Raw genomic sequence first — 12,173 nt, forward strand, 5'->3', positions numbered from 1 at the left:
TGTGTATGAGAAGAGGAGCATGTTTTGTCTTCCTGGACCTCCTATAATCCACAATGACCTCCTTAGTCTTGTTGGTGTTCAGGACAAGATTGTTATCTGAACACCACCTTGTCAGGTGCTGGATCTCCTCTCTGTAGTGAGTCTCATCATTGTCTGAGATGGTGTCGTCTGTGAACTTCACTACTGTGTTTGTGGGGTGAATGACATCACAGTCATGGGTAAACAGAGTGAAGAGAACTGGGCTGAGCTCACAGCCCTCATGGAGGAGACTAAGGTACTTTAAGACTCTTGGCACCTGATAGACCCAAAATGTGTGCAGAGATAAAGGGAGGCAAATAAAATAATAGTCTTTTATAACAGAACTTGATCATAGGTACATTTTTACCACCTGGATGATTAAACAATGGAATGAAAAGTTGGATTTTAATTATGTTGGAGTTTTACTCCAGGCCTGATGTAGTTCATGGAAATGAGTCATAAGGTTTTATGGTCAGCAGGTGAGTGTTGAGTCACCTGAAGAGCAAATATCCCAGAGAAACACCTGAGTGAGACGTGTACAAACCGTACCTTGTCGTTTCCCAGCACAAGAAGAGAAAGACGACGTTACACAACCAGCGGTCCTGTCATCACGCCCTGTAGATATGACTAAAGGTGCAGCTACGACTTTTTTTGTTTGCAAGAAATAATCAATTTAACAGTGAAATGTAAGATAGAAAACTAGTAAGTAATAGACATGAGCCGGGGGTGAACAAGAAAAAAGCTTTAGCAGTTTATAAAATGACATCATGTGAATAAAGTAACTGTATTTAAGGCTTTAGGATTGTGAAGTGCTGAATAGTTTGTATGTATTGTTGCATTTCACTTGTGAGAATTTTAAGCCCAGTTTTGCCTTTTTCTACAGTTTCTTCTTCTATTCTGCCGTTTTTTCAAGTCATAGTCTTTTCTCTCTGCTGCAGTGGTTAATTAGTTTCTTAAAACACAAAAGGAAACAGCTGGGAAGCACTTTCTGATGTTCCATGGCACAAAACTGCATCCTGAACACAAACGAGGTCAGCTGACAACAAAATGATATGGGTTTGTTGCATGAATATGTCAGAATTATTATTGCATATGATACTGTGTCCATTAGTAACCGATTCATTTGCTATGCCTTGTACGTCTCTAAACCTGTGGCACCTGATTTGGCAATAACCTGATGCAAATGTGGCTGCGAGTGTCTGCTGGAGTGGGCTGTGTTAGAATTTTCCTCTACCTGTCATTTCATGTAAGAATTTAAAGTGAGAACAGGACCAATTTACTCTAAATTTGATTCTAAAAGTAGGTTTCAGGAACTGAAGGTTTCACATGCTCATTGAAACTATTATAGGTTTAACATTTTAACTTTCATTTCCATATTTCATCTCAATGAAATGTCCTACGCACGCTCAGCAACTTATTAGACGTTCGCAAACACTGAGGCATGTGGAATTTTTCAATGTCACCGGTCTCTGGGGACGACTCGTATGAATAATGGTGTAACATGCCCATTAGTAGCTGGTGCTGCCAAACGTACAGGAGAAGGAGAGAAGTGTCAAACACAGTGCACATCTGATCAGACACAAGTGTGGGCATGCCATGGATCAATAAGGCCTTAAATAAATATGAATCCAGTAATGTATATTCAGGTTGTGTTAGTTAGTCTGTACAAAACATATCAGTGACGAGTTCAGTCAAGATGTTTTGGACAGAATTGTGCTTTTTGGTGCTTTTTGACTATGTCAATGATCATGAGAGCAAAGGGCCTAACTTCACATACAGGAAATGGTGCAGACTAAGTCAATGATCATGAGAGCAAAGGGCCTAGTAATGTCTAAAGTGCCAAAACACAGAAGAAGAACAATTCACTTAGTTTGTTTCCATGGTGCTTTTGTTGATTATACTTTTCCCACTCCACCCAATACCCTCTTGTTTTGAAATGTAGCAGATGGAAACCCAACTCCAGCATGTTTTGGTGCATTGTTACAGTGCAGTGTGGGGGTAAACTGAGTGTTAAGATTGTGGTGAATGAGAGAAAGAGGGAGTGGTCTCAGACTAACCCTGCGCAGCTACAGCCACTGAGCATGCGCTAAGTGCAGGTGGGCCACCTGGTGAATTTAATTAGCCCAATCAAACCAGCTCATTTGGTTGAAGAGGACCAGAACTTCAGGCGCTGAGAGACAATAACATCAACAGCACTTTTAATGTCGTGTTATTAAATCAAGGTTTTCTTTTACTGACTTTAGATCTGTGAATAGGAACTTTACCTAGGATATTAAAGAGGTTTATGATATAATACTAATATAATATAATATCTCTGTAACCTAGTGTGAAACTAGAAGAACTGTAACAATGAAAATAGCACAACACAGTCAGGACAGGTGCAAAATAAATGTAAGACTGTTTCGTCATCGACTCCACACAAGGAACAAGCTACGTTAGTGTTTCTCCTTAGTTTTTGCAGGTGATGCTTCACTGATTGACATCGATGCAGAAGTTGGAAACAAACATCTCTAGGTTTGTTTGTCATCGGGTGTTTTGAAGTCGATGGCCAAACCTTTTCCTCACTTAATATGTGGGACAGACTTTCTCCAGCAATGTAATAGGTATGGGACAGTGACAGCGTTGTTCTGAAAGAGGGATCTGATTCTTTTGTTTCGGTCTGAAGGGCAAACAGATTTCTACCATGGTGTCAGTCAGAGATACAGGAGAAGATTCTGTGCTGCACTATAACATCATCACACCTTTAGGAACGGCGTCTGTTCCAATAGCAGATCACTTCAGGGTTACAGGGATATTTTAGACAGAAATTCTGAGACATCAAAGGTTAAAAAAGAAGTATGTTATTATTGAGCCTGTTTGGAAAAAGAGATTTATTTTTGAACAAAAAGTCCTGGTTATTCCAAATAAGATAATTATGAGGAGAGAAGTTGTGTTTGAAAATTAAAGACCAAAGACTCAAAGTGTTCGTTTGGCCAATTTCAGTGGAAATGTTTCAAGACTGTAGTTTGACATAAGCAAAAATGAAAAACCACCTAGTTTTGGAAAAATATCATTTGGAATACAGTTCTAAATGGAATCTCAGTTACTGAGGAATGTCCTGATCCAGTCGATCTTAGACGTGTAGTTAGTGAAAGCCAGTGAAATCTACGAGGTTTAGGCCACCAGAGTTAACGCTGATAGTCTCACGTCTAGATGCAGTCAGGAGCTGCAGTCTAACCAATTAAAGGAGTCCGTGTTCTGACGGCTTCAGGGCCGAGCAGCGCCGTGGCTGAGAGCCCCGCGGCCCCGCTATCTTTCTCTGGCTCCGAGAATGGGAACACTTCCCTGGTCAGTCGTGTCAGGAGGCACGGCATTTCCTTCTTCCCAGCCAGTGCATGACCTTTGGCCTGGAAGCTGTAGGCCACAGTGTGGGAGAGGCGGGTCATCAGCCGAGTCAGCTCCAGCTGGCGATTGCCTTCCTCCTTTAATAATGTGCAGAAAGTCTGGAGGAAAACTGAGCCCACTGGATTTGTGAAGGCTGCGTAACCTGAGGAGAGGAGTCAGGGTGAAGCACAGAAACGCCACCACTGAGGCAGAGCTAATGGAATGACTGAACCACTACTGATTTGTAATTTTATATGTTTGAGATGAGTTAGTTTTCATCTCTGTCATTCACAATATTTTGTCTCTCACACATGAGGATACAAGACTGTGCCATTTATCAACCACAAAACATTAAACCTATTAAAAGACCTCAATGATCATTTCCTTCCTGCGGGTATGAGTCTGAGGAGGACCTGCAGTTGGAATATGATGTGCAGGGGCTGATAAAGACACAGGCTGCCACTTTACTGATGCTGTGTCATCAATCGCCTTTCCCTCTGAGGAAACAAAGAGAATACAGACTGTACATGGACCGGTCCTCACCTGGGGCTGAGGCGTACATCACAGCTGTATCTACAGGAACAGAGAGATCAGGGAAGAAGCCGCACGCTCTGCTGTCACCAGCTGAATCCACCTCCACACCATCGTCCAGGCCGTGTCCCCGACAGGCCTGCAGAGACACAACAAGACAAGGTCGTCATAAGACAAATCCTGAAGAAGAGTTAGACTGTTAGCATGACCCACAGGAACCAAGGTGCAAGACTGACAGGCTGGCAGTGTGGAAGCTACAGGCAGAGATTCAGCTTTGTAAGAGAGGTGCTGCAAAGAGGAAGAAATCCAGTATGTGCAGACATGTAAGACTCTCCTGTCTGTGCATTTGGACTCTTGCTGCTGTGGAGAAACCTGTGAGAGGTTAAAAAGCCTGCCCAGTCAAACTGCTGCCATGCTGTTGTGTCGGTGGCAGTGAGGTCTACCTGTATGAGGAACACTTTGGCCTTCTTCTCCATATACTCGTTGTCAAAACATCTGAAGATGCGAGACAGCAGGACGGGTTTCCCATCAGCTCCGAACACACAGCCCTCCTCCCCGTGAGAAGACAGGACGGCCAGAAAGCAGTCCTTCACCAGGCACCGGCTCTCTGCGGCACAGACACACAGTCATACACTTCACTGAGGCTTTATCAGGCTCAGTGCAGACTGACAAAGGGAGCAGGCACTGGCTCGCATGCAACAGTGATCAGACATGCATGGACACCTCTTTCCACAACATGATCAACGTGCACAGGTGAAGGAATGCTCCAAGCTGTGTGCTGACTCATGAGGGAGTCGTCAGAAGGCGTCGGGTGCTCGTGAAGTAACTCGTACTGTTTCTGCAGCTGCACATTTGATGTGAACACAACACAAGGCTTCTCTTCTCTGCAGTCCTGATTTATTACATTGTTTTTCTAATACAGATACAGATAGATGTGTGTTGCATGATCAGCAATCATGAACAGTGTGTGCGTGTGATAAGCAGCAGTAAAACTCTGTCTGAACTTTCAGTTTGCTCAGTAACTGTTACTAAAGTGGTCCTGGGGATCATTTATGAGGATTTATTGATCAGTTGGATCGTTCCAGAGGTCCTCCAGGACGTTTCTAGGGCTGGTTCAGATGTTTTACATGGTTGTTGAGGAGGGTCTGCAGCTGGCTTAAGAGGTTTGAGTCATTAAGAAGGTCCTAGTGGTCCTGTGGGAGGTTCTGGAGGGCCTTTCAGAGGCTTTACCTGTTGTTTAAGAAGTCCTGGTAATTCTTTAGGTAGCGGGCCTTCAGGAGGTTCTGTTTCTCCTAGGTTCTATGAACCATTAAGAGGTTCACGGGATCATTAGGGCATCAATAAGGTATTGTGACAACATGCTCAATTTACACAGTATACAAATGAAAGCATTTAAAAGGATCACGCACGAATGGTAACAATAATAAATTTAAATAAATCATTCAGAATAATAATAGGTTGCATGACTGCACTATTCAGTAGTAGACCAGTGCTCCTGTTGCTCAGCAAGCAGCAGGAGAGAGGAAGTGTTGTGCAGCTCAGTGGCCACAGGGAGGAAGGCTTGTTCTGTGGTGCACCTGGGTGGTTCTTTAAAGGGTCCCAGTAGATCTTCAGGACCGTTCTGCTATATACGTACTTATTAATATACATATAAAGTGACTGGCAGTGTGTGCATGGTTCCATGCAGAGTGTGTGTGTGGTGTGCTACCTTTGAGAAACAGCTCATAGATCTCCTCACTGCTCAGGTCACTGTGGACGTGCACCTTGAAGCCCAGTTTGCTGAGGGTGCGGTGGAGTCTCTTGTTGTCCTTGTGGGCTCCAGGTCTCTTCCCCAGACTCACTCCCTGGTCAAACTCTGCCACAGACACCAGCAGCGCCCTGTTACACTCCCCCCCATGCTCCATCAGTCCTCTCCTCTGCAGCACTGCTCTCTAACTGCCTCAGACCGTCCCTGCACTACAGTCCACGTCAAACAACTGGCAGCACAGCTGTAAAGCCACACCTTCAGGCACACCTGTCTGACCATATATGGAGTTCCCACTTTAGGCTGAAGGATCACATGCATTTAGTCACACAGTGTTACATAACTCTGCCTTTTTTCTTCTTTCCACACATCCCACTCAGGTGTGTTTCCCTCACGTGTTAGCTCTCAGATGAGTCAGCATTCGTCTACTGACCATAAACCACTTGCTGTTAGAGTCATGACCTACTTCTGACATGGATTACAAGGAGGATTACACCCTCATCTTTACACAAACTGATGAACAGTTTGAAATCCAAAGTTCATCCTTGACCTTTCAAAGATTTTTCTAAGTAGGAATTGCTCAGAATAAATGGAAATTTAAATTTGCATGACAAGTCAACAAACTCATCTGCTCAGGAAGATGGCGTGAAACGAATGAAAACACCAGAACAGCTTTTCCGTGTGATGAGGCTGTTTTCAGAGTTTAGTTTCAATCTAATCAAGTGTTTTTATTTGTCTGTGCAGATTCTCAGTCATCCAGGTCATAGTAAACCGAAATAACCTTAGAAAAAATCAACTGGACTAGATTTCTAGGTCGAAGACGTTTCACCTCTCATCCAAGAGGCTTCATCAGTTCTGACTGACTGGTGTTGAGCCGGAGATATTTATCCCCATGGTGGTGTTTCAGTCCTTAGAAGGCCAACAATGTCCCTTGTAAGTGTTTTTATTTATTTATTTGCATTCCCTTTTTTAAAGTTACCTGGTAACATTTTAACTGTGTGTGGTGAAGTTAAGTACTTGGGTCATGTTATAAACGATTGCTTGTCTGATGACGGGGATATGTATCGGCAGTGCTGCATGTTATATGCACAAGCAAATGTGTTGTTCGGAAAGTTGGTTCGTGTTCGGATGGAGTAAAATTGACTGTTTAGAGCTTATTGTACCTCCCTGTACACTGCACATCTATGGTCTAATTACAAAAAAGGCAGTCTTAGGAAACTGACAGTGGCCTATAATGACGCCTTGAGGTTATTATTGAAATGGCCTAGATGGATGAGCGCCAGTGAATTGTTTGTGGCATCTTGGATCACTACACTATCTGATGTTTTAAGAAATTTAATGTATACATTTATTTGTTGTTTGAATAATTCTGGAAACAACATAGTTTTATTGCTGACTAATATTACATATAGTGATATGTGATATACTTCAGTACTTTGGAAACACTGGTATACCTGCCTTTTAAAAAGGTAGTTTTAAATTGTTATTTATTGCTGACTGTTTTATGGTTTTTATTGTTTTTTTTTAGTATTTATACATCTGGACCTTGAATCTGTAATAAAGTATCTGTCTATCTATCTTATCCTCAGTATACAACCTCAGGCACCTCGTGAATCCTCATGTTCTTAGGTTCAGTATCACGGTATCACAGTGCAGTGATAGTTGTGAGTACAGCTATGGGTACACTGCACACTGTGCACATCAACCCTGATTACATTAAGGAAAATAACTGACCTGAAGACCTGAAGTTTAAATACAGAGCCTAATGTATCTGCTGCATTAATCACAACACACCTCAGCACACACTCAGCAAACAGTCTCCACAAACATCCAAACAGAGGAATCCTGCAGTTTCCATATTACTGTACCAGCTGTGTAGTAGCTGCAACTCTCAGGGCCCAAAGTTTCAGAAGATAAATAGAAACAAATAAATAGTGAAGTAGTCAGCCAATATAAGTTAAAGTGTTTATCAATGTACAGCTTTATAATCAATTATAACATCTCCTCTCTAGTATTACCTCAGATGTGTTTTATTATATTGCCAGTATTGATCTGTTTCTATATAACATATGCCTCTTGTTCTGGATGTTCGCAGGAGGAGTTGTTAACAAATATGTTACACATATCTGCTTACAACTGTATTTTAGTCTGTTAGGAACAGTTATTAAATGCTCCATACTGATTATGGATGCTAAACAGTAGGACTTAAAGTGTTACCATTAAATTGTTAAAAAATAAATAAAATATATTTTTCTGTATGCACCAAATTTAAGCAGCTTATATGTTTACTTATTTGATATAAATAATTCAATATTATTCAATTTATCTACATTTCTTTCTATAAAATGCCTATAAAGAAATAAAAGTAGAAAAATTTATAATTTACAGACTAATTACAATAATAAATAGGATATATAAGTAGAAATACGTTTGTAGAAATATAATTAATTCACACAGAGATGAATAAATTAGTAAATACATGAATTCAATATTTTTTTCTGTATTAAATGTCCATTCTTTAATAAATGATTATTTGGGACCGAGGTACCGGCACCGGGTGCAGTCGAGTGACGTGTCAGCTTTTGCGTTATACGTCATCAACTCGCGACTGCAGTCGAAAACAGCAGCTTTCAGTTAGTTCTACACCACCAACACCACCAGCTACGGCCCTGACATCCATCTTTTCACCACGTGTAGGATCATTTTTGTGTTACACGTCATCAACTCGCGACTGCAGTCGAAAACAGCAGCTTTCAGTTAGTTCTTCCTTTGACAAGGGCCCCGTTAGTTCAGGTTGTAAATAACATGGGAGAGGTTAGACTGAAAAAGTAAACAGTGCTTTTTAGTATCGGGGACATTTTGTCCACCTCTAGTCCGCGTGTATAAAGTAGGAGCTACAGCTAGTTGGAGAGTTAACCCGCTAACTGTGGCTACACGTGGTACCGTTCGTTTTCAGCTTTTTATTCGTTTGGTCTTTAGGAATGTTATTTTTAGCAGACAAAAGAAACCAGTAGCGATAGAGAAACAATAAAAATGCCGCGATCTGGTAAGAAAAACGGCATACCGGACAGGTAAGCAGAACAATGGGCTCCAACGTTAAAACGAGCTAACTTCGACCGGGTTGGGACTTTTGGTGTTCGGTATCCATGATGTTGGAATCGATCCAGTAATTACATTTGGAGATTATTAATCAGTAATGTCTGTTAGGACTGAAAGTAGATAGGTCATTGTATGAAAAAGGACATTTGGACTCTCTCTCCCACCCCCCAGTCCGAGAAATTCAGATTAAGGGGTGACAGTGACTAAATCTACATCTGTTGTTATACCTACTGGTTTCCCATGATGTACAAAAACGTGGTTGGAGTGAGAAAAGCAGCTCTATATGTGGGCATCACTGAGGTTTTCCTTCTCCACCAGATGGCTGGATTACACCGCTGTTGGGAGAAGGCTTCCCAGGACACGGTTCATTGCCTTCAAGGTGCCGCTCAAGCAGGTCAGGAGTTACACTGATTATGTCTTTTAACAGACTGTGGCTGCCCTTTGACATCTCTGTGTTTTCTCTAGTCTTTGAACCACAAGCTTCCATGTTCGGACGTGTTTGGCCCCTGGGAGCTGCTGGACTCTCTGAAGAAAGAAAATCAAGAGCTTGGTTTGATCATCGACCTCACCTTCACCACACGCTACTACAAACTACAGGTGAACAGACACCTACACAACACTGTGTCATCACTGTGAGGCTTTTCTTTTTTTAACTCGCAGGGATACAGAGTGAGTAGTCCGCCTGTTTTGTCTGTAGGATTTACCAGAGTCACTGCTGTATGTGAAGATCTTCACGGCGGGACATGAGGTTCCTAGCGACGAGACGATCCTCAGCTTCAAACGTGTTGTGCATAGGTTTCTACGAAACAACGCAGATAACGGTGAGAAGTCCTGCTCAGGCGTATTGTGCAGTGTAATATGTCAGAAGCTGTCATTTAAGGAAATAAATGCCTTTAATGCTGCCTTATTAGAATCATATGAGTCACAGTGTGATGTGACTGGAGAATCCTTGGTATCAGGTAGAAATGTTCTCCTACTTATTATTACAGTGCCTTGCGAAAGTATTCGGCCCCCTTGAACTTTGCGACCTTTTGCCACATTTCAGGCTTCAAACATAAAGATATAAAACTGTAATTTTTTGTGAAGAATCAACAACAAGTGGGACACAATCATGAAGTGGAACGAAATTTATTGGATATTTCAAACTTTTTTAACAAATAAAAAACTGAAAAATTGGGCGTGCAAAATTATTCAGCCCCCTTAAGTTAATACTTTGTAGCGCCACCTTTTGCTGCGATTACAGCTGTAAGTCGCTTGGGGTATGTCTCTATCAGTTTTGCACATAGATACTGTTGTGGAGAAGTTTAAAGCCGGATTTGGATACAAAAAGATTTCCCAAGCTTTAAACATCCCAAGGAGCACTGTGCAAGCGATAATATTGAAATGGAAGGAGTATCAGACCACTGCAAATCTACCAAGACCTGGCCGTCCCTCTAAACTTTCAGCTCATACAAGGAGAAGACTGATCAGAGATGCAGCCAAGAGGCCCATGATCACTCTGGATGAACTGCAGAGATCTACAGCTGAGGTGGGAGACTCTGTCCATAGGACAACAATCAGTCGTATACTGCACAAATCTGGCCTTTATGGAAGAGTGGCAAGAAGAAAGCCATTTCTTAAAGATATCCATAAAAAGTGTTGTTTAAAGTTTGCCACAAGCCACCTGGGAGACACACCAAACATGTGGAAGAAGGTGCTCTGGTCAGATGAAACCAAAATCGAACTTTTTGGCAACAATGCAAAATGTTATGTTTGGCGTAAAAGCAACACAGCTCATCACCCTGAACACACCATCCCCACTGTCAAACATGGTGGTGGCAGCATCATGGTTTGGGCCTGCTTTTCTTCAGCAGGGACAGGGAAGATGGTTAAAATTGATGGGACGATGGATGGAGCCAAATACAGGACCATTCTGGAAGGAAACCTGATGGTGTCTGCAAAAGACCTGAGACTGGGACTGCGATTTGTCTTCCAACAAGACAATGATCCAAAACATAAAGCAAAATCTACATTGGAATGGTTCACAAATAAACATATCCAGGTGTTAGAATGGCCAAGTCAAAGTCCAGACCTGAATCCAATCGAGAATCTGTGGACAGAACTGAAAACTGCTGTTCACAAACGCTCTCTATCCAACCTCACTGAGCTCGAGCTGTTTTGCAAGGAGGAATGGGCAAAAATTTCAGTCTCTCGATGTGCAAAACTGATAGAGACATACCCCAAGTGACTTACAGCTGTAATCGCAGCAAAAGGTGGCGCTACAAAGTATTAACTTAAGGGGGCTGAATAATTTTGCACGCCCAATTTTTCAGTTTTTTATTTGTTAAAAAAGTTTGAAATATCCAATAAATTTCGTTCCACTTCATGATTGTGTCCCACTTGTTGTTGATTCTTCACAAAAAATTACAGTTTTATATCTTTATGTTTGAAGCCTGAAATGTGGCAAAAGGTCGCAAAGTTCAAGGGGGCCGAATACTTTCGCAAGGCACTGTAATATCTTTGTAATGCACATCACCATAATTCTCAGCGGTTTTCCTCTCTTTATTTCACTGTTACCTCACACTACATCACATTATTCAGCTGTAAAACTTTGAAAACTGTCAGAGTGAAAGAGTCTTTCTGAAGCAGCAGAGACTCTTGGAGTCGTGATCGTGTTGAAACAGGGTTCAGTATCATTTCACTGCAGCAGAGAGAAGTGGTCGAGGAAGAGGAACGTGGCTGAGCAGCAGCAAAGAGCACTTGATGTCTTGGTTCAGATCAACAGAGAAAAATGATTGTGACTGCAGTTAATCTGTCAGTTTTTCTTTTGTGAAGAGAAAGGCTAGAAAGAAAACCTGTGTAACAGGTGGAAAGAACAGCACTGGGTTGTTGTGGAGTCTGGGCTCATGTTGCATAGTCACAGCCTGTTTTTATCTCCTCTAGGTGAGGGTGCAGCACAGCATGTGTAAATGAATGAACTGCATAGATTCACCTGTTTCATGTCACGTGTTCCCTGTTGGTTCTGTCCCAGACAAACTGATCGGAGTCCACTGTACCCACGGCCTGAATCGCACTGGTTACCTGATCTGCAGGTATGTACAGAACAGTTGGAGCCGTGTAGTGTGAGCACCAGGTGTATAACAGCTGTGTCTGACCTGCAGGTACCTGATAGATGTCGACGGGATGGATCCTAAACAGGCTGTGGAGTGTGAGTACTACTACACTCTCATGTCTTTAACAGCTGTGAGGGTTCATTTGTGAGTAAAAATAAAGCCTCTTCTTTTGTCCTCAGTGTTCAACTCGTCACGGGGCCACACTATAGAGAGACAGAACTACCTTCAAGACCTGCACTGTGGACCAAAGAGGAGGTGAGAGAAAGAGTCATGTTTCCTGAAAATCCTGGTTAGATGTTGCACAACTGGAAGACTTATTACAGTGA

At 42.2% G+C, this 12,173-nt stretch overlaps 2 protein-coding genes across 4 annotated transcripts in view; one reads left to right on the forward strand and one right to left on the reverse strand.

Moving 5' to 3' along the window:
* Positions 1 to 2,850: 2,850 nt before the first annotated feature.
* On the reverse strand, positions 2,851 to 5,912 carry LOC109951188 (caspase-3-like). The gene is made up of 4 exons (XM_020585517.1): positions 5,621 to 5,912; positions 4,356 to 4,519; positions 3,925 to 4,051; positions 2,851 to 3,544 (listed from the first exon to the last, which is right to left on the reverse strand). The coding sequence occupies exons 1-4, from the start codon at positions 5,814 to 5,816 to the stop codon at positions 3,231 to 3,233; spliced, it is 801 nt and encodes a 266-aa protein (XP_020441173.1). The 5' UTR covers positions 5,817 to 5,912; the 3' UTR covers positions 2,851 to 3,230.
* Positions 5,913 to 8,365: 2,453 nt separating this feature from the next.
* Positions 8,366 to 12,173, forward strand: part of dusp11 (dual specificity phosphatase 11 (RNA/RNP complex 1-interacting)) — an 8,779-nt gene continuing 4,971 nt past the window's right edge. For all 3 annotated transcript variants that reach the window (XM_020585514.1, XM_020585513.1, XM_020585515.1), the window contains exons 1-7: positions 8,366 to 8,727; positions 9,074 to 9,149; positions 9,221 to 9,352; positions 9,453 to 9,576; positions 11,766 to 11,826; positions 11,896 to 11,942; positions 12,027 to 12,102. In XM_020585514.1, coding sequence (XP_020441170.1) covers positions 8,690 to 8,727; positions 9,074 to 9,149; positions 9,221 to 9,352; positions 9,453 to 9,576; positions 11,766 to 11,826; positions 11,896 to 11,942; positions 12,027 to 12,102 — 554 coding nt within the window. In that variant the 5' untranslated portion in view covers positions 8,366 to 8,689. The remainder of the gene's footprint in view (positions 8,728 to 9,073; positions 9,150 to 9,220; positions 9,353 to 9,452; positions 9,577 to 11,765; positions 11,827 to 11,895; positions 11,943 to 12,026; positions 12,103 to 12,173) is intronic.

The sequence above is a fragment of the Monopterus albus genome, unplaced genomic scaffold, assembly GCF_001952655.1.
Source record: "Monopterus albus unplaced genomic scaffold, M_albus_1.0 scaffold368.1, whole genome shotgun sequence".
Taxonomy (NCBI): domain Eukaryota; kingdom Metazoa; phylum Chordata; class Actinopteri; order Synbranchiformes; family Synbranchidae; genus Monopterus; species Monopterus albus.